This window comes from Ascidiella aspersa, chromosome 2 (genome assembly GCF_963924565.1).
Source record: "Ascidiella aspersa chromosome 2, kaAscAspe10.2, whole genome shotgun sequence".
NCBI lineage: Eukaryota > Metazoa > Chordata > Ascidiacea > Phlebobranchia > Ascidiidae > Ascidiella > Ascidiella aspersa.
Genome location: NC_139448.1, coordinates 25779750 through 25800536, shown reverse-complemented (window position 1 = coordinate 25800536; position 20787 = coordinate 25779750). Strand labels below are relative to the sequence as shown.

Here is a 20787-nt window from a genome sequence, read left to right as displayed (position 1 = left end):
GATGACTTCAGAAGGGCTTACCGAAAACCTCATCGAAGGCCAGTTGTTTTTCTAGCCTGGCCTTTCTTGCGCACTATAGGCTATAATCCTGATTACTTTAAGTTTATTTTAGGTTATGAACATTGTGTTTGTACAGCCTAATAATATTTGTAACGGAATAGTGGCGTATTAGGAAAATCCAATAAAAGGAATTCGATATTGTAAAAAAGTGTATTATGGACGAGTAAGGTAAAATATTATTTTCGGCGAAGTTTAACTAACTACAATTAATATCCGACTAAACTAACCGAAAAACATTATCATAAATTGCAGTTGATATTGACGGCATTTAAAAATCTAAATGTTTTGAAAGATGACAGATGACTTTCTCACTGAAGTTTCGCCTAGAAAGTTCTCGACTTCTTTTACAAAAAATTCACTGGTAGGCAACGAATTAATCACGAAATTCATGCTAAGACCTTTCAACTCTTGTTTCTTATGTCGAAACATGATAGCCAAACTTAGATTTGGGCCGATTGTGGCTGCGAAAACAACTGCACTACAAGTAAATCTTCCTGTTTCTACCTTTAAACTATTAAACGTCAAAAGTAAGATCACCGGTTTTATTATGCAAGTTTTAACGTCCACAGGTACATTTATGCTATTGACAAAAATGCATCAGTTAATTGGTATGTTGTAAGTGTGTATACCGGCGAAGAGCAACTTGAGTTCAAGCCTGATCAACGATTTGTACAATTTGGTTGTTCGTGTTGATCATTGTTCGTTTGTTATGTTCTGTTAAAAACACACACTCAAGTTGTATTAATTAACACATATATTAATAAAATTAGATATAGCCTACGTCATTATTTTGTTGATTTGTTTTTATTCTACAAATACAACAATAGTAAATCACCTTTAGTCACTTCCGCCAAGTAAAGCCTGTTCAAATTCTTCTATAATGAAATCGTCTTGTTCTAAAAATGACCCAAAAAAGATGCAATAAACCTCATTAGAAAAGTTGCAATATACAACCATAATTTAGTTTTAAACAAACCTTGACAAAGACTGCTGGAAATTTCTCGTGTGACTTCGATCGCTCTGTTTACGACTCCAGTGACGAATTTATTTAGAGCACGGTCTTGGATCGTCGACACGGTAAAGTTGCACCTGGTTTCAGTGGCGTTCAAAAACCACGACCGCAGTGATTCAAAAGCTCTATGTTTTAAAACACAGTTAAAGCTTAAGCAAAGTAACAAAGATAAGTGTCTATAATAGACACCTATTTTACCTGAGATTCTGCACAAGAGAACGTTTATGGTTACGCCTAACTTAGATAGCCTACCATATGAAACCGAAAAAAAACAGCCATCCGTAAACGAAAGTTTAACTATAGGGAAGTCCGGGTATACCGCGTACGATGGGGTAAATACCATTAGGCAACGTGAAACCATTTAGTTAAAACTTGGTTTTTCACAGATTTGGTTCGTCTCGAAAATTATAGTAGAAATATGCCAAAAAAAAATTTATGCAAAATAAATAAACATTTGTTTAACTATATGGGCTAAGTGTGTACTAAAAACATAAATGAGATTCGATAAAACCCCTAGGAATGAAAATTCCGCATGAACATTTAGCCCACCGTGTTAGATTTAGGTATCACCAGCTATGAAATTTCCAGTTACCATTTCTTGTTACAATATGCGCTAAATCAACCTGCACAATTGTATATGTGCTTAATAATAATGGCTTTTGTGCATTTCGTTTAATTTATTAAATAAACACAATAATTTTTACGTCACAGTCGAATTGTCTGAGTTAACCCCGAGCATACCGGTATTGAGATAATTATCGGACATTGCGTTTGTTTTATTTAGAGCAGGGCTTCCCAACCGATGGGTCGCGAAGCTATTTCAGGTAGGTCGCAAAGTCATTCTAAATGTTACAGTTTTTATTAGATCGGGAAATTGTTGCATTATCATTACGTAAAATTTAGGCAACAATGTAACAAATACGTAACAATTAGACGTATTGTGTCGCATTAACTATTTCAGTACGCACGCTAGTAGTGAAGATACAGGTTTTATGTAACTGCTAATCTGATTTTCAATTAGTTGCATTTTAAATTATTGCTAAACAAGGGTTAATGTAATATTTGAACTCTCTAATTTTGTTTGATTCTTTTTATAGTCACAAAATGGATAGTTTTGAGTTTTCTTATTCATTTGTTTTTCATTCGTTTGGACTAATATCTTATTGTGAGTCGCAAAATAAAACTTGCATTAAAAGTGGGTCGCGAACTGAAAAAGGTCGGAAAGCACTGATTTAGAGGGACCATAATTCTATAATTTAGTCAAGCAAAATTGATGTGCCTTTTAATAAAAACGTTGTAGACAATTAGAAAAAAACTTATACATCCCCGTTCTTCCGTAATGATATTAACATCGCAACAACAAAACGTGATATATTCTTCAATTAACTATTTACGAAATGATTTGCGGCATATAAATGTTGAGACCGTTAAGAAAATATATATTTTTGATTGGACATCGTATTTTGCAAACAGATTGACAACTCTAATACTGTGCTTTGATGTAAAGCATCAGTATAGCCCGATTGTGTTGAAATACCGAGTAGCAAAGTAATAAAGTTATCGAATTTAGCCAGCACCTAAGAATGCAAACAACAATTTTTTAAATATACCATTTATTCAAACCCACATGCAAGTGTCGTTTGTGTTTCTGGACCACAAAAAGGAATAGACAAATTTTCGCACTTTGTCTAGGAGGTCATCGAGAAACTTGCTGCTGCACATGCCGAAAAACGAATCGGAAAACTTGTAGGGGTAGGAAACATCTTCGGCTGCATGAAAGCAGAAAATGTCCAGAGGATTGTTCGTTTCCGGATACGATGCCCGTGTAAAGTTGAGCAAGGAATTGATGATAAGCTTTGAAAAAATATACAGTTTGTTTTTACGTACTGCGAACCCATTTCACAAGAAGTTACCCATATTAGCGGAAGCATAGGGATTAACTGAGAAGTTTGCACAACTCAACAAAAATACGACTTCGGTCTCCGTTTGTGTGACTTGACGGCGTCTTTATTCGCAACATACTAAACTACAATGCTTCCTTGTGACAACCATGTATTGGATTGCATTTATAAAACCAAAGCAACTTAAGTCAAACAAAAGAAGGGTACTAAAAATTGAACTAAAAAGTTTTTTTTACTGGTTCTGTACTTACAAAATATATTTGGGTTAAATCAAAACCAAAAACTTTAGTTTTTTTTTAAACTTTAACAAACTTTAGAGTTAAATTCCGAACGTCCGAATCGGTCCAACGTGTTGAATGTGTCTCCTTTGCGACATTTGTAGAATTGAAATGCTAAACAACGCAAGTAGCTCTTCATCACGGACCTTTAAAATGGTAAGTAAAACTTAGTATTATTCTTTACTGTGACCTATGCTTAAAACACAAAAATAAAGTCTATCGATAATGAAGGAATTGTTGAACATTCGTTTTCAAAAGATTGTACAGAAAGTAATTATTAGCTAAATGATGAGATTCATAAAATGTAATGAAAGATAATGTTTAGTGACTGTGTTTGCTTACTTGCAATATGGCGTTCCCGTGTATTTTACCGGTCCCCGAAAAACATTCTCGCATTCGGATAATGCCACAACTGTTTCTCTGACCGAGCATGAAGGAAGGAATTTAACTGAGCATAACAGAGTAGTTAGCAACAAATTTGCACAAATTACAAACAGCTGTGTTATTTTTTTTACTGTAGAAAAATTTTCTTGGGTAAGGTTATAAACGAATTGTTTTCAAATTGAATTTGCTCGTGCTTCATAATTCTGAATATTGTACATTATTCGAATTCAATGAAAAAATAGTTTACTCTTTCGAAATTGTATTGAAAAAATGACAGAAGAAAATTAAAATTATGTCATTATTAAAGAAAAGCTCACTTGGTTTTTGCTTTTGTTCTTTTACTTTACGCACGTTCTTCCCTGAAATTGAAAGAAACAAAACATTAAAAGTTTGCATACGAATTTAAAGTCTGTTGGTTTCGATTACGGTATCATAAAATATCAGAAATGATGCAACAATTACGTCATAACGTGCTTCATAATTCAAGTAATCTTAAAAAGGCTGCAAATAAATAAAGAATTAAAGTTCAAATAAATAAATCCTAAAAAGTTCAACCAAGTGCATTTATTTGGTTTTAATTGATAAGAAAAACTTTCCATATGAAGACAACTTGTGTATTATTCACACAAAAAAGATTACTGCATTGCATGACATTCTTATGGTAATTGTTTAATTGTTTAGCCTTATGCTACAAAGCAAGAGCACAGTGCCACGAGAAGCGGCGAGAAGCGGCGCGATACGCTAAGATTAAAATAAATTCATATGCTTCCAGACGTAAAGTCATAATAATGTATTTTTATGAAAGAGAGAAGGAGAAATGGGTGTGTGTCTAACGCGACCGTCGTAGCTATACTTTTAAAAATTGGTCTACTAATTTTTACTTTCAACCAGACACGGGTTAAAGCTTATTTGCTTCTTAGGGTACGTTTTCTTGTTTAGAACGCTTTTGTCAAATATTGCATTTATTGTTGCGGTTTACCAGCAAGTAAGTTTCACTTTTAAACAACGCGATTTGGACCGGGATTACGTGAATGCTTGCTGAACAAATTCTGTTATCACCAGGGTCGTATCCTCAACATACTTAGATTAAGCAGGAAACTTCGGATATAATAAAACAAAATATTGCGAATAATTTGGTTAAAATATTGCGGACAAAAAGCTTGTAATTTTAAAGTGGTTATGCTATTTTCTTTGTATTGACTTATTTACAGGTGCTGCTTTCCTCAGGGGGAAATAAGTTTTGAATAGTGCTTAAAGGGTTCGAAAATGGTACAAAGGTATATAGCGTGACGTTGCAAAAAACAATTAATCTTTAAAACACGTGTGGCTCCGAGCTAACTGGCATATGAAAAATCGCACTTTGTTGTGTATATGAGTCAAACGGGGCAACGTGGCGCGCAGAGCGGTTTTGGGCAATAGATTTTCCAAAAAAACATCGAAACACACAGTAAATACAAATAATTGTTAAAAAGCAAGTTATGTTACCTAGCAAAATTTGGCAACAAAATATATTTTATTTTTTGGGGGTGGTTGATTTTACGAACTCAATGTGCCGTGCTGTGATAATGCCTTAAGGCAAAAAGTTCGAAATCTTACCAATTATAGATCGAAAGCCATCGCAGACTCACCGAATCTGTCGACCAATGTTGCAAGCAGGTCATGCTAGAAAACAACTAGCCTGCAGAGAGGTTCGAACTTACGACCTCCGGTTACACTAGTACCGTTGCTCTACAAACTGAACTTACATCATTGGCCGACAGATTCCGTGGGTGTGCGATGGATTTCGGTGTATTAATAATTCGAAAGCCGCAATCGTTGGTCAATAAGCAACTCCAGAAGGGCTAGATCACAATGGTTAACACACATATGGGTATGCAATGTGCATGCTTCTTACCAATTGTTGTTGAAATAATTCTTCCCAGATCTATAAGGAAATTCCGTATGGCAGCCTCCGATATGGCAAACCTTGAAGCATCTTCCGGACTGAAAAACGTATCATCAAGAGTTTAGCTCATAAAAGTCAATCATGTAATTCAGTACCGGTATTTTATGTTTTTGCAAAAATATTTAATTTGATAGAATTTTAGGGTTAACATTGTATAAGTGTTTTGATAAAAATATTAATTTGGGTCTGGTTGACAGAATTGCAAATTTTTACTAATATAGGGTAGTATATATTCATATAAGTAAAACCACAACTTCAAAAAGCAACGCATTTTGGTCGCACTGCCTTAAAATCTAAATGTAAAGAAGTGTAATTTGGACAACAGTAACATGGTAAACTGTGTAAAACCATAGTTAAATCTGGAAAACGGGTGCAAAACGTAGCGTAAATGTTGACGGATGGTGTTGGCCAAGAACAACGTTTTAAAAAACAATACTTTTTTGTAGTACAAACGGCATAACAAAAATAATATTTTTTAGTGTAAATAAAATAGTTATACTTACTAGGAAAGTAGTGTATATCCCATCATGACACTTTGATGGTTGCTTACCAATCTAACGCTGCTATTAAGATTATTGAGACTTGTGTCAAACCGAACTTTTTTGAACTCGAAAATATTTGATGAACCCCATCTCTAAATAGGTTTCAACACAAAATTGAGGTAAATTAGCTGAAGCTGATTTGCGTTTTTTGCAGTCAAGCTAATTGATTGGAAACTTTAAGGTATAAGTAAGTAGAATTAGCTCTGATAGTCTAGCAACAACAGCAACGTCTTTGGTAATTATATTGCCCTGTTCATAACTCTAGTTTGAAAAACAAAGAATATAACTTTAAACCGAGACCTGCGGTTGACGTCCACGGATGTGAACGCGACGTTTTGTTTTATTTTTTCAATTGTTTTACACTGTTTAACATACAATTAATATATTTGCAGCTGAAACGATACACCTTATACCAGAGGTTCCCAACCTGTGGTACCCCAAGGGGCCATGAGCCTTTTTTAAGGGGGCCATGAAAAAATTTGAAAACAAAAAAGTTTTGTTTATTATCTCTAAGTCTACTCCACAATCACAAAATAAATAAATCAAATTTAATGAACACTTGAAGCCGCAAAAAAGACGGCAACCCAGTTCGCTTTGAGAAAGATATGGTTTGACCACATTTTGGGCAAAACTATGCAAAGTTAGCAGCATTACTGGTTACTGTCAATGGTTTTTGCATCTCTTATCTGATACACCGATTTTTGAAATCGAAGTAGCTCACGTGTTTTTTTCTTCAAAATGTGCAATGGACAGGTTCTTACGTAACAGTCATCCACTGTGATCATTTTTTATAATTGTAGTAATTTTCTTTTTGTGAATTTTTTTCGAAAAATTGAATTGTTGCATAATGAGAAGACTACCGTTGCTTATGGGATTCAGCCTGTTCGCAGTTCGCAACATTCGCTGGAACCTGGGGTTGCAGCCTGTTCTTGCAACTACTTTAGTTATTTACCGAAAAACATGACATTTTGTGACATAACCGGCTGAAATTTGAATCCCACTACCGCTTTTCAACAATGTTACTTTTGAAGACAAAGCTGTGCAGTGTCTAGGATATTCAATATGACATGCTGCTGGCTCTTTCCACCACTAAACCAGCAATTTAGAAATTGGCAGAGCAAAAACAAGCTCAACCAACACATTAACTGAATATGTAGCCTAATAAAACTAATAACTTAATGTACTATCATGTTTACTGTGTGCGGTATAAATATCATTTTATCATTCTAACTACCGGTTACTGTATAAACCAATTTTTTTTAATTAAAATAACGTTTCTTAATTTTTTCAAAAGGTTGAAAAAAATAGGGGGGCCATTGATTTCTCAAAATTTTTAAATGGGGGCCACGGTGTAAAAAAGGTTGGGAACCCCTGCCTTATACAGTGTTGCTAACTTATGTCGTGTTGTCACAACAAAACGAAACAAATCTACAAAATTATTTTATCAAGAAAGGATGATTTGTCGGCACTTTTATTTATTTACAAAGCATTGTGATGTAGACTTGCAGCACTTATTACCGTTCGTCTGCGAACGTATACTGTGTTATGTTCTAATGTCTTTTACGCGTATATTGTTTAAACAAGACTTTATTTTGTGACGGCTTTTGGAATCTCAAGATCTATAACCGATAAACAATAACCGTTACCAAACATTTTATGAAAAATGATTATCTGGAGTAGTCATAGGCAATTAGGTATACCATTTAATATAAGCCCACATTTCTATTTAAATCTTAAAATATTCTATTTTAAAGGTACCCACCTCATCAGAAACAACAAAATAGACTTCACAGATTAAAGGGTCGTCGGCACCACTAATTTGGAACACGTGGTAGTGGACGGTGGTCGTACCTTCGGACACACTTCCTTTGAAAATTTCCGGGCTTCCGCCACCGTCAGAACCAGCATTTCCCGACACCTTGTTAAAAATGTACCTTTCGTGGTGACTGGTGGTAAACTTTCAACGAATAATATTGTTCCAGCGAAAAATTCCTTAGGCTTAACGTGCCTGTAATTTTTTACAGCAAAAAATGGTATGTGACGTAAAGTTCTCTACATTTACGTTTTAACCTCCGTATTAAACAAAGTAAACATGCTAATCAGGTTTGTATATAGTTTGTTTTTTAAATAGTTATTCAATCAAAACAGTAGGGTTAGTCGATAACAGATTATGCGTAACAGAGAATTAAAATAATATAATGTTAAATTCGATTGTGGGCATCAATATAAACTTCGAATGTAAAGTATAGCCATTTAAAGTAACCTATACATTATTCTACACAGTTGTTTCAATGCAAACGTTAAGAATAACAAAATAGTACGCTTGAAATATCACTTTGACTTACTGTCGCGTTACATATCAATTTTGCAATTTAAAGTAAAGGAATATTAAGATCATGTAAAAACCCAAATTTATTTATTTATTCATTTTGAACCAAGTTTTTTCTTGTCTTTGACCTTTTGGTTGGGTCGAATTATTCACAAAACGCCGAGCCTTACCCGAATTGAGTAATTGTATATCTCGTCGTCTTGGGGTTCAATCCATACCAAGGTGGTAAAGGGATAACCTGCGTATACGCCAACTTGGTAATTGTCGCTTCTATAAAGAAAATTAAAAAAATGTTAGAATGTGTGCGAATTTGAAAAATCGAAATTTATTTTATTGCGATTATTCGCAACTCTTAGTTTTCTTACACATTTGTCGAGTTGTACTTGAGGTAATCTGTAAAGTTCCCTGCTATTCCCAATTCAACCTGAAAGGACAAAAGGATTTAAAAGGGCTATTTAATCAAAACGTAATGTAACCAAGCAATTTCTGTTGGCAAACCGGCCCATAAGAAAAAGCCTAACTGAAGACAACTGTAACATAAAACGTTGACACACTGTTGACGCACAATCCAACAAACGATTCCACAACCTAAATACCTTCGAGTTTCGGTGATTAAAAAACTGAAGAACGGCACACAAGAGAGGCTCATATTCTAACAAAGAATAACGGAAAAACCCGAGGCCATTAAAGCTGGATTCCCGTTAAGCTTGTTGTTGCGTCAGTCCACGACCAAGCTTTTGCGAGCATGTGCCTTTGGAAATATCTTACCGCCTTTTGCTGGTGCCTATGGCTCTATTAGGTCTATTTGAATTTACTCTGGATGTCGTTATATAAACGTGACATTGGAATTGTTTATACAGTATGATTTTTATATCTCTTACTCGATTTCCCACGTCGTACATATCGTCACCACCATCGTTTATGTAGTATCTTCCTCCGTCGTATTTGTAATAGTAAAAACCTTGAGGTATATTTGACAACAGCGTCGCGCTCTGATTGGCAATTGCATTCCAAACGGACCCTACGCAACACAGACAATAAATAGGCGTGGAAATTAGTTTGACATAAGTTTGGGTAAACTTGCTCAAATATATTAAGTAAACATTATTGAGAACTTTCTAAAGGGTTTAGCAATGTTTCTATATTTCAAGTAAAAATAAAAGTGTTTCTGTTACAGACCTGTAACGTTGTCTGGATCGAACGGCAAGTCGATCGAGGAAATTGAAATCGCTGTGGTCACTACATAAAAGAGTACAATTCAGTGAATACATTCACCTAGAAGTTAGACGTTAGTGTAAAACTTCAACGATTATCTCATCTAAATATGTGTTGAAAATGCTCACTTTTAAAGACTCAAGCAAACTGAATATGTAAAAAGAAGATATCTCCTCGCCCTAAAGCACGTCAATGACGACAATGACTTCGAATGTTAGCAATATATTTTCGACTTTGTTGTCTGAGTCAAAATCAGTATACTTTCGATTTGTTGTCTGAGTCAAAATCAGTATACTTTCGACTTTGTTGTCTGAGTCAAAATCAGTATACTTTCGACTTTGTTGTCTGAGTAAAAATCAGTATACTTTCGACTTTGTTGTCTGAGTCAAAAGCAGTGAATATGTAAAAATAAAATATCTCCTCGCCCTTATGCAAGTCAATGGCGACAATGACACTGATTTTGACTCAGACCACAAAGTCGAAAGTCTATATTTTAAAGACTCATCGTTAATTCTTTAATCGTAACAAAGTCGATTTAGCAGAATAAAGATTGCAGCTTAAAGTATTTCATAGATTGTAGCGGAAATATGTATATAAGAAAACGATATATTACTTTGCATTCCTGTTATAATAAGCTAGATTTAATTTACTGAATCTACAAAATCAAAAACAAATTCTTGTTTAAGCTCCTAAATTAGTTCCATAGGAATACACCTAGCAAACATACTTTTTAACAATATACCTGTAGGGGGCCCTCGAGTTGTTTTTGTTACAAATGCCGTCGAAGATGTTGAAGAAGCTGTTTAAAAACAAGAAAATCGTGAAATCAATTCATCAAGAAAGAAGAGTTTTGATAAAGGCAAATATTTTAAATTGAATACATGATCAATATAAAAATTATGTTTAAAGATGACGAAATAATGCAATGTTGCGCGCTAATTGTTAATTCTTTAATTGTATTACAGTCGAAGACACAGCATTATTTTTTTGTAAATTTAACACATAAAAGTTTACATCATAAAATATGTCATAAATTGTAGCCACAGAGTTATAAAAAACGATATCTTACTTTGCTTTTCTGTTATAATAAGCTAGATATAGTTTACTAAATCCAAAAACCCAAAAGCAAAATCTTAAAAGTCTCCTAAATTGGTTTCCATAACAATACACCAACCTTTACTAGATGATGTTGGTTGAATGGGAGATGATGTGGTCATATTATTAAGTTCTAAAGTAAAACAACTTCAAGTTAAAAAATATTCTATTCACGTTAGGAGATATAACTAAAATAGGTACAACACCAATCGAAATTTTACCAATTATAAATCGAAAGCCATCGCAGACTCACCGAATCTGTCGACCAATGTTGCAAGCAGGTCATGCTAGAAAACAACTAGCCTGCAGAGAGGTTCGAACTTACGACCTCCGGTTACACTAGTACCGTTGCTCTACAAACTGAACTTACATCATTGGCCGACAGATTCCGTGGGTGTGCGATGGATTTCGGTGTATTAATAATTCGAAAGCCGCAATCGTTGGTCAATAAGCAACTCCAGAAGGGCTAGATCACAATGGTTAACACACATATGGGTATGCAATGTGCATGCTTCTTACCAATTGTTGTTGAAATAATTCTTCCCAGATCTATAAGGAAATTCCGTATGGCAGCCTCCGATATGGCAAACCTTGAAGCATCTTCCGGACTGAAAAACGTATCATCAAGAGTTTAGCTCATAAAAGTCAATCATGTAATTCAGTACCGGTATTTTATGTTTTTGCAAAAATATTTAATTTGATAGAATTTTAGGGTTAACATTGTATAAGTGTTTTGATAAAAATATTAATTTGGGTCTGGTTGACAGAATTGCAAATTTTTACTAATATAGGGTAGTATATATTCATATAAGTAAAACCACAACTTCAAAAAGCAACGCATTTTGGTCGCAATGCCTTAAAATATAAATCTAAAGAAGTATAATTTGGACAACAGTAACATGGTAAACTGTGTAAAACCATAGTTAAATCTGGAAAACGGGTGCAAAACGTAGCGTAAATGTTGACGGATGGTGTTGGCCAAGAACAACGTTTTAAAAAACAATACTTTTTTGTAGTACAAACGGCATAACAAAAATAATATTTTTTAGTGTAAATAAAATAGTTATACTTACTAGGAAAGTAGTGTATATCCCATCATGACACTTTGATGGTTGCTTACCAATCTAACGCTGCTATTAAGATTATTGAGACTTGTGTCAAACCGAACTTTTTTGAACTCGAAAATATTTGATGAACCCCATCTCTAAATAGGTTTCAACACAAAATGGAGGTAAATTAGCTGAAGCTGATTTGCGTTAAAAAGTTACTATTTTGCAGTCAAGCTAATTAATTGGAAACTTTAGCGTATAAGTAAGTAGAATTAGCTCTGATAGTCTAGCAACAACAGCAACGTCTTTGGTAATTATATTGCCCTGTTCATAACTCTAGTTTGAAAAACAAAGAATACAACTTTAAACCGAGACCTGCGGTTGACGTCCCCGGATGTGAACGCGACGTTTTGTTTTATTTTTTCAATTGTTTTACACTGTTTAACATACAATTAATATATTTGCAACTGAAACGATACACCTTATACCAGAGGTTCCCAACCTGTGGGCCCCCAAGGGGCCATGAGCCTTTTTTAAGGGGGCCATGAAAAAATTTGAAAACAAAAAAGTTTTGTTTATTATCTCTAAGTCTACTCCACAATCACAAAAGAAATAAATCAAATTTAATGAACACTTGAAGCCGCAAAAAAGACGGCAACCCAGTTCGCTTTGAGAAAGATATGGTTTGACCACATTTTGGGCAAAACTATGCAAAGTTAGCAGCATTACTGGTTACTGTCAATGGTTTTTGCATCTCTTATCTGATACACCGATTTTTGAAATCGAAGTAGCTCACGTGTTTTTTTCTTCAAAATGAGCAATGGACAGGTTCTTACGTATCAGTCATCCATTGTGATCACTTTTTATAATTGTAGTAATTTTCTTGTGAATTTTTTCGAAAAATTGAATTGTTGCATAATGAGAAGACTACTGTTGCTTATGGGATTCAGCCTGTTCGCAGTTCGCAACATTCGCTGGAACCTGGGGTTGCAGCCTGTTCTTGCAACTACTTTAATTATTTCCCGGAAAAGATGACTTTTTGTGACAGAACCGGCTGAAAAATGTGATTTTTGTGATCGAACCGGCTGAAATTTGAATCCCACTACCGCTTTTCAACAATGTTACATTTGAAGACAAAGCAGTGCAGTGTCTAGGATATTCAATATGACATGCTGCTGGCTCTTTCCACCACTAAACCAGCAATTTAGAAATTGGCAGAGCAAAAACAAGCTCAACCAACACATCAACTGAATATGTAGCCTAATAAAACTAATAACTTAATGTACTATCATGATTACTGTGTGTGGTATAAATATCATTTTATCATTCGAACGGTTTCTGCATAAACCAATTTTTTTAATTAAAATAACGTTTCTTAATTTTTTCAAAAGGTTGAAAAAATAGGGGGGCCATTGATTTCTCAAAATTTTTAAAGGAGCCCACGGTGTAAACAAGGTTGGGAACCCCTGCCTTATACAGTGTTGCTAACTTATGTCGTGTTGTCACAACAAAACGAAACAAATCTACAAAATTATTTTATCAAGAAAGGATGATTTGTCGGCACTTTTATTTATTTACAAATCATTGTGATGCAGACTTGTCAGCACTTATTACCGTTCGTCTGCGAACGTATACTGTGTTATGTTCTAATGTCTTTTACGCGTATATTGTTTAAACAAGACGTTATTTTGTGACGGCTTTTGGAATCTTAAGATCTATAACCGATAAACAATGACCGTTACCAAAAATTTTATGAAAAATGATTATCTTGAGTAGTCATAGGCAATTAGGTATACCATTTAATATAAGCCCACATTTCTATTTAAATCTCAAAATATTGTATTTTAAAGGTACCCACCTCATCAGAAACAACAAAATAGACTTCACAGATTAAAGGGTCGTCGGCACCACTAATTTGGAACACGTGGTAGTGGACGGTGGTCGTACCTTCGGACACACTTCCTTTGAAAATTTCCGGGCTTCCGCCACCGTCAGAACCAGCATTTCCCGACACCTTGTTAAAAATGTACCTTTCGTGGTGACTGGTGGTAAACTTTCAACGATTAATATTGTTTCAGCGAAAAATTCCTTAGGCTTAACGTGCCTGTACTTTTTTACAGCAAAAAATGGTATGTGACGTAAAGTTCTCTACATTTACGTTTTAACCTCCGTATTAAACAAAGTAAACATGCTAATTAGCTTTATATATAGTTTGTTTTTTAAATAGTTATTCAATCAAAACAGTAGGGTTAGTCGAGATTATGCGTAACAGAGAATTAAAATAATATAATGTTAAATTCGATTGTGGGCATCAATATAAACTTCGAATGTAAAGTATAGCCATTTAAAGTAACCTACCATTATTCTACACAGTTGTTTCAATGCAAACGTTAAGTATAAAAAAAAAGGCACGCTTAAAATATCATTTTGACTTACTGTCGCGTTACATATCAATTTTGCAATTTAAAGTAAAGGAATATTAAGATCATGTAAAAACCCAATTTTTTTATTTATTCATTTTTGAACCAAATTTTTTCTTGTCTTTGATCTTTTGGTTGGGTCTAATTATTCACAAAACGCCCAGCCTTACCCGAATTGAGTAATTGTATATCTCGTCGTCTTGAGGGTCAATCCATACCAAGGTGGTAAAGGGATAACCGGCGTATACGCCAACTTGGTAATTGTCGCTTCTATAAAGAAAATTAAAAAAATGTTAGAATGTGTGCGAATTTGAAAAATCGAAATTTATTTTATTGCGATTATTCGCAACTCTTAGTTTTCTTACACATTTGTCGAGTTGTACTTGAGGTAATCTGTAAAGTTCCCTGCTATTCCCAATTCAACCTGAAAGGACAAAAGGATTTAAAAGGGCTATTTAATCAAAACGTAATGTAACCAAGCAATTTCTGTTGGCAAACCGGCCCATAAGAAAAAGCCTAACTGAAGACAACTGTAACATAAAACGTTGACACACTGTTGACGCACAATCCAACAAACGATTCCACAAGCTAAATACCTTCGAGTTTCGGTGATTAAAAAACTGAAGAACGGCACACAAGAGAGGCTCATATTCTAACAAAGAATAACGGAAAACCCGAGGCCATTAAAGCTGGATTCCCGTTAAGCTTGTTGTTGCGTCAGTCCACGACCAAGCTTTTGCGAGCATGTGCCTTTGGAAACATCTTACCGCCTTTTGCTGGTGCCTATGGCTCTATTAGGTCTATTTGAATTTACTCTGGATGTCGTTATATAAACGTGACATTGGAATTGTTTATACAGTATGATTTTTATATCTCTTACTCGATTTCCCGCGTCGTACATATCGTCACCACCATCGTTTATGTAGTATCTTCCTCCGTCGTATTTGTAATAGTAAAAACCTTGAGGTATATTTGACAACAGCGTCGCGCTCTGATTGGCAATTGCATTCCAAACGGACCCTACGCAACACAGACAATAAATAGGCGTGGAAATTAGTTTGAAATAAGTTTGGGTAAACTTGCTCAAATACATTAAGTAAACATTATTGAGAACTTTCTAAAGGGTTTAGCAATGTTTCTATATTTCAAGTAAAAATAAAAGTGTTTCTGTTACAGACCTGTAACGTTGTCTGGATCGAACGGCAAGTCGATCGAGGAAATTGAAATCGCTGTGGTCACTACATAAAAGAGTACAATTCAGTTGAATACATTCACTTAGGAGTTAGACGTTAGTGTAAAACTTCAACGATTATCTCATCTAAACATGTGTTGAAAATGCTCACTTTTAAAGACTCATGCAAACTGAATATGTAAAAAGAAGATATCTCCTCGCCCTAAAGCACGTCAATGACGACAATGACTTCGAATGTTAGCAATATATTTTCGACTTTGTTGTCTGTGTCAAAATCAGTATACTTTCGACTTTGTTGTCTGAGTCAAAATCAGTATACTTTAGACTTTGTTGTCTGAGTAAAAATCAGTGAATATGTAAAAAGAAGATATCTCCTCGCCCTAAAGCACGTCAATGACGACAATGACTTCGAATGTTAGCAATATACTTTCGACTTTGTTGTCTGAGTCAAAATCAGTATACTTTCGACTTTGTTGTCTGAGTCAAAATCAGGACTTTGTTGTCTGAGTCAAAATCAGTATACTTTCGACTTTGTTGTCTGAGTCAAAATCAGTATACTTTCGACTTTGTTGTCTGAGTCAAAATCAGTATACTTTAGACTTTGTTGTCTGAGTCAAAATCAGTATACTTTCGACTTTGTTGTCTGAGTAAAAATCAGTATACTTTCGACTTTGTTGTCTGAGTCAAAATCAGTATACTTTCGACTTTGTTGTCTGAGTAAAAATCAGTATACTTTAGACTTTGTTGTCTGAGTCAAAATCAGTATACTTTCGACTTTGTTGTCTGAGTCAAAATCAGTGAATATGTAAAAATAAAATATCTCCTCGCCCTTATGCAAGTTAATGACGACAATGACACTGATTTTGACTCAGACCACAAAGTCGAAAGTATATTTTAAAGACTCATCGTTAATTCTTTAATCGTAACAAAGTCGATTTAGCAGAATAAAGATTGCAGCTTAAAGTATTTCATAGATTGTAGCGGAAATATGTATATAAGAAAACGATATATTACTTTGCTTTCCTGTTATAATAAGCTAGATTTAATTTACTGAATCTACAAAATCAAAAACAAATTCTTGTTTAAGCTCCTAAATTAGTTCCATAGGAATACACCTAGCAAACATGCTTTTTAACAATATACCTGTAGGGGGCCCTCGAGTTGTTTTTGTTACAAATGCCGTCGAAGACGTTGAAGAAGCTGTTTAAAAACAAGAACGAAATCGTAAAATCAATTCATCAAGAAAGAAGAGTTTTGATAAAGGCAAATGTTTTAAATGGAATACATGATCAATATAAAAATTATGTTTAAAGATGACGAAATAATGCAATGTTGCGCGCTAATTGTTAATTCTTTAATCGTATTACAGTCGACGACACAGCATTATTTTTTTGTAAATTTAACACATAAAAGTTTACATCATAAAATATGTCATAAATTGTAGCACACAGGGTTATAAAAAACGATATCTTTCTTTGCTTATCTGTTATAATAAGCTAGATATAGTTTACTAAATCCAAAAACTCAAAAGCAAAATCTTAAAAGTCTCCTAAATTGGTTTCCATAACAATACACCAACCTTTACTAGATGATGTTGGTTGAATGGGTGATGATGTGGTCACATTATAAAGTTCTTAAGTAAAACAACTTCAAGTTAAAAAATATTCTATTCACGTTAGGAGATATAACTAAAATAGGTTTAACACCAATCTACGAGTTAAACATCTATACCTGTTGTCTGTTGCACTCCTAGGATAATATGCATCACAGTATACAAAGTATCACTGATTTCTTGCTTAGTAACTTTTTGCCCGGAAGCTCTGCGTAGATATTACAGGCGTTGAATTAAATTCGTTTCTTGAAAAATTGTTAATTATTAAAAAAATAGTTGCATACCCAAATTCCAAAAATTCAAATTGATCATTACGAAAACAATCACCTTATCCATAGAACGAAACAATGCGATAAACATTTTCGTACAAAAAAATGCTATTAACACATATGCTTTATGCCTAAAACTTTACTTGGATAACAAAATGTATCCGAACACAGCTTTTCCACCCGACGTTTGAACGGAAGCGTTATTTGCAAAACTTTGGGTGTTCCGAATGGGCGTTTCCAAGTCTAGCGTATATTCTGAACTCTAAGAATCAACAATCCGAAAACATATTGTAAATTTATATATCAGTAATAAAGCTGTAAAAGGTAGTAAATATTATTTGAGAATTTTCAACGAACAATAACTATAACTTTACAAAATGGTGTTTAATGTTTGCTGCCTATAAACAAAGAAAAATATATAAAACGATTTTTAATTTTACTTGCATTAGGCTACGTAAAAGCATTAGGCTACGTTAAAACGAAAAAATGATGTCAACTTTTCAAAAAAAGTTGGCTGACCAATAAAACATATTCAAGTCCTAAACCATAAATTACAATCCGCAAGTATAAATTACATTCAACGGAATAACTTACCGAATTTAAGGGCATAAAAAAGTAAACTTCGCAAACTGACGGGTCTCCAGCCGAATGAACTTGCGCCACACGAAACTCTAACGTGTAGTTTTGAAATGAAACTGTACCATTAAACCTTTCAAAAACGCCATTTCCATCTGCTCCCAGGTTTGACTCGACCTGAAAAGTTACGAAATAAATCTTTTTAAAAATTTATTTGGCGTATATGCATTACAATTTTACATATTTAGTAGATTGCCTCGTTTCAAAAGTAAATTAAGCAGAGCACCGTGTTTTTAGAACGGGTTATTTAACTTGATTTTGATTAATTTATCTCAGTTTAAAAAGAACCTTCGTTGAATAAGTGTCCAAATAAAATTAGTGAACTTGGAAAGTACGCACTTGACCATAATTTACAGCAAATCACGTAGTTGTGAAACCGGGACAAATACCAGACACTTATCTAGCTGTAGTTATGTGTAAAGTGAGGTGAGCATATCCGATTTTGACAGCTACAGAATGACTTGTTCAAAATATATATTTACAAACATTTTTTTGCTTACCTGGATTGAATAATTTTGTACAGTTGGGTTGGGATCAAGGACAAACATTGCCATGAATGGGTACATGTTCAGCGTGGTAAACGTAAATGTGTCACGTCTAAAACAAAACAAAATTTCCAGCTATATATAGTTTTTCTTACAGGTTGAGTATTGAAAGAAAGCGAATTTAAGACACAATAATGCACAGTTTGACGTTTAGAGCGTGATAAGAGAACTTACCCTGCGAAACTACGCTTTTTTAATTTTTTAAATATAGAATAACTCGTTTTTTTATAAACAAGCATAATGCGAGTTTAATTATTTAGGTTGATCGCACTTACCTGATAGTTCTGTTATAAACCGCCCTTTGTTTGGATAGTTTTCCAGCGGCGTAATATACCTTAAAAAAAATTGTCGCCAGTAAAACTTAAGACCAGGAGTTTAAAAGCGGTGATATTAAAAATGTATTATTGAACAGAAAACAAGGCGTTAAGAAAGCATGTATGCAAAACAAAGTTTAATTTTGCGTTCGTGTGACTTACATTGTTACCACCATCATACATATCTCCACCACCGTCCGAAATGGAGTTTACTGAACTTCCAGTAGTATATGTGTAACGATGAAAGTCTGGGATATTATTTGTGATGTTTCTTGAGTTTGCTTGCAGCATTGCGATAAGCTCAGATGTAGCAACTGAAAAATAAGTTATGCGAACGATTTGTCGATGTTGTTACTTTTCCAGTTTTAACAAAGTTTTTTGTACGGAGAAAATTGATGTTGGATATTAAGAATGTGTGTTGCTTTTCAGCAAACATACTTTTAAATAACATACCTGTAGGGGGCCCTCGAGTTGTTTTTGTTACAAATGCCGTCGAAGATGTTGAAGAAGCTGTTTTAAAAAAAATAACGAAATCGTGAAATAAAATCATCGATCAAAAAAACAAAGATTAATATCAAAATATGTAAAAGATGACGTTATCAGCAATTTAAGTTTTGGAACATAGCTTTGTATTTAAGTGTAGTCAATTAAAACAACTGTTAGGCAATCATGTTTATTGTTCACACTATAAACGTGTTCACACATTAAGGATTAAGCTGAGAGCGATCGCACTTTGGTCGGAACACAGGACTGTCAAAAATAATTTAACTTATTTGTCTTTTTAAATGTTTCTTTTGAATCTATGCCTTATTTAAGAAAAATAAATATAGATTTGCTGCTTTTAGTACAGTAAAATACCTGTTGGTGTCGTACTTGTATTCGTAGTCACCATCGTTGTATTCGTAGTCACCATTGTCTCTAAAGAATCTAATTCGTGTATTGAAATGCATGAGGTAAATTGCACCGAAAAATGTAACATTTATGACAAAAATTCTTGAAGTATAAAAAACGAAGCATACCTGATTGACCTGTCAAAATAATCTGCATCATCGTAAACATTGTCGCGTTTAATTCAGCACTCGAAATTCTTTTACCGGAAGGTCTGCAATGTGCCCAACAACCAGGAGATTGTGAAATGAAGGTTTTTAATTATTGCCTTAACGGTTATAATGTTATTCTCTAGTTATGCAGCTTTATTGGCATCAGAGAAACATTACCCAAAATAAAATAAATATCAATTAGTTTAATATAGCAGTTAGGAGCTTAGCTTTCGCTCTTAAACATTTTGAAAGAGTGGTTCTTAACCTGTATTGAACCGCGGCCCTTTGGTAATTGTCCTGTGCTTAGCGCCCCCCTACGAAAACCAATTCGGTAAAATTTTTTTAGTTTAATTAGGTGAATTAGCTAAAAAAAGGTTCGTATCTCAGTATTTCTAGCCTGATAGCATAAAATAGTTGAAAAAGGGTATAACTTTTATGGTTTATTTATGAGTTAGCCAAACTGTAATTCGAATAGGGCCGTTATATCTTCGATGAACATTATATCTTCGAAAAAACATACAATGGTACTTGCAGAGACTTTGTGTTCAAAAAAAGTTGTCAACGAAACAGAACAAAAACAAAATAAATCATTTGCGCGTAGGCCTACCGGTAGCGCGAAACGTTTTTGCAGTTTTAATGTTAAAGTAGGGCAAAAAACAAAGTTTGTAGAGACGTAGTAGTAGTGGCCAACCCAATTAAACAACTTAGATTGCGTGTTCACAACTTACCCAAGTGTCCAGCCCATGTTCACAACTTACAAATTACTAGCGAAGCTCGCAAATCGCAAATCCATAAACAATTTCGTCTGTCACTTTTAAGTATAGGACATTATAAAAACAGAATAAACCCCAAACGAAACCATTAAAATCACTACATAAAGTTAAATATTGAATTAGAGCTAGGGGGCGCGCCCCTCCGGTGAAGAACCACTGCTTTAAAATGTCAAACA

At 34.2% G+C, this 20787-nt stretch overlaps 2 protein-coding genes across 2 annotated transcripts in view; both read right to left on the bottom strand.

The window, feature by feature from the left end:
- Positions 1-641: 641 nt before the first annotated feature.
- Positions 642-7951, bottom strand: LOC146164515 (uncharacterized). The gene is made up of 10 exons (XM_083381738.1): positions 7885-7951; positions 6084-6214; positions 5530-5618; positions 3953-3994; positions 3594-3699; positions 3286-3397; positions 2700-2926; positions 1037-1197; positions 896-956; positions 642-774 (listed from the first exon to the last, which is right to left on the bottom strand). Exons 2-9 carry the CDS (start codon positions 6107-6109, stop codon positions 898-900), a joined length of 822 nt encoding a protein of 273 aa, XP_083237864.1. The 5' UTR covers positions 6110-6214; positions 7885-7951; the 3' UTR covers positions 642-774; positions 896-897.
- Positions 7952-8812: 861 nt separating this feature from the next.
- Positions 8813-20787, bottom strand: part of LOC146164514 (uncharacterized) — a 58269-nt gene continuing 46294 nt past the window's right edge. The window contains 21 exon segments of the mRNA XM_083380743.1: positions 8813-8875; positions 9333-9472; positions 9631-9690; positions 11281-11369; positions 11835-11965; positions 13669-13824; positions 14401-14500; positions 14596-14654; positions 15111-15250; positions 15409-15468; positions 16566-16622; positions 17002-17055; positions 17154-17242; positions 17447-17565; positions 17898-18056; positions 18440-18536; positions 18760-18818; positions 18961-19112; positions 19252-19308; positions 19657-19725; positions 19818-19900. Coding sequence (XP_083236869.1) covers positions 8813-8875; positions 9333-9472; positions 9631-9690; positions 11281-11369; positions 11835-11965; positions 13669-13824; positions 14401-14500; positions 14596-14654; positions 15111-15250; positions 15409-15468; positions 16566-16622; positions 17002-17055; positions 17154-17242; positions 17447-17565; positions 17898-18056; positions 18440-18536; positions 18760-18818; positions 18961-19112; positions 19252-19308; positions 19657-19725; positions 19818-19900 — 1993 coding nt within the window.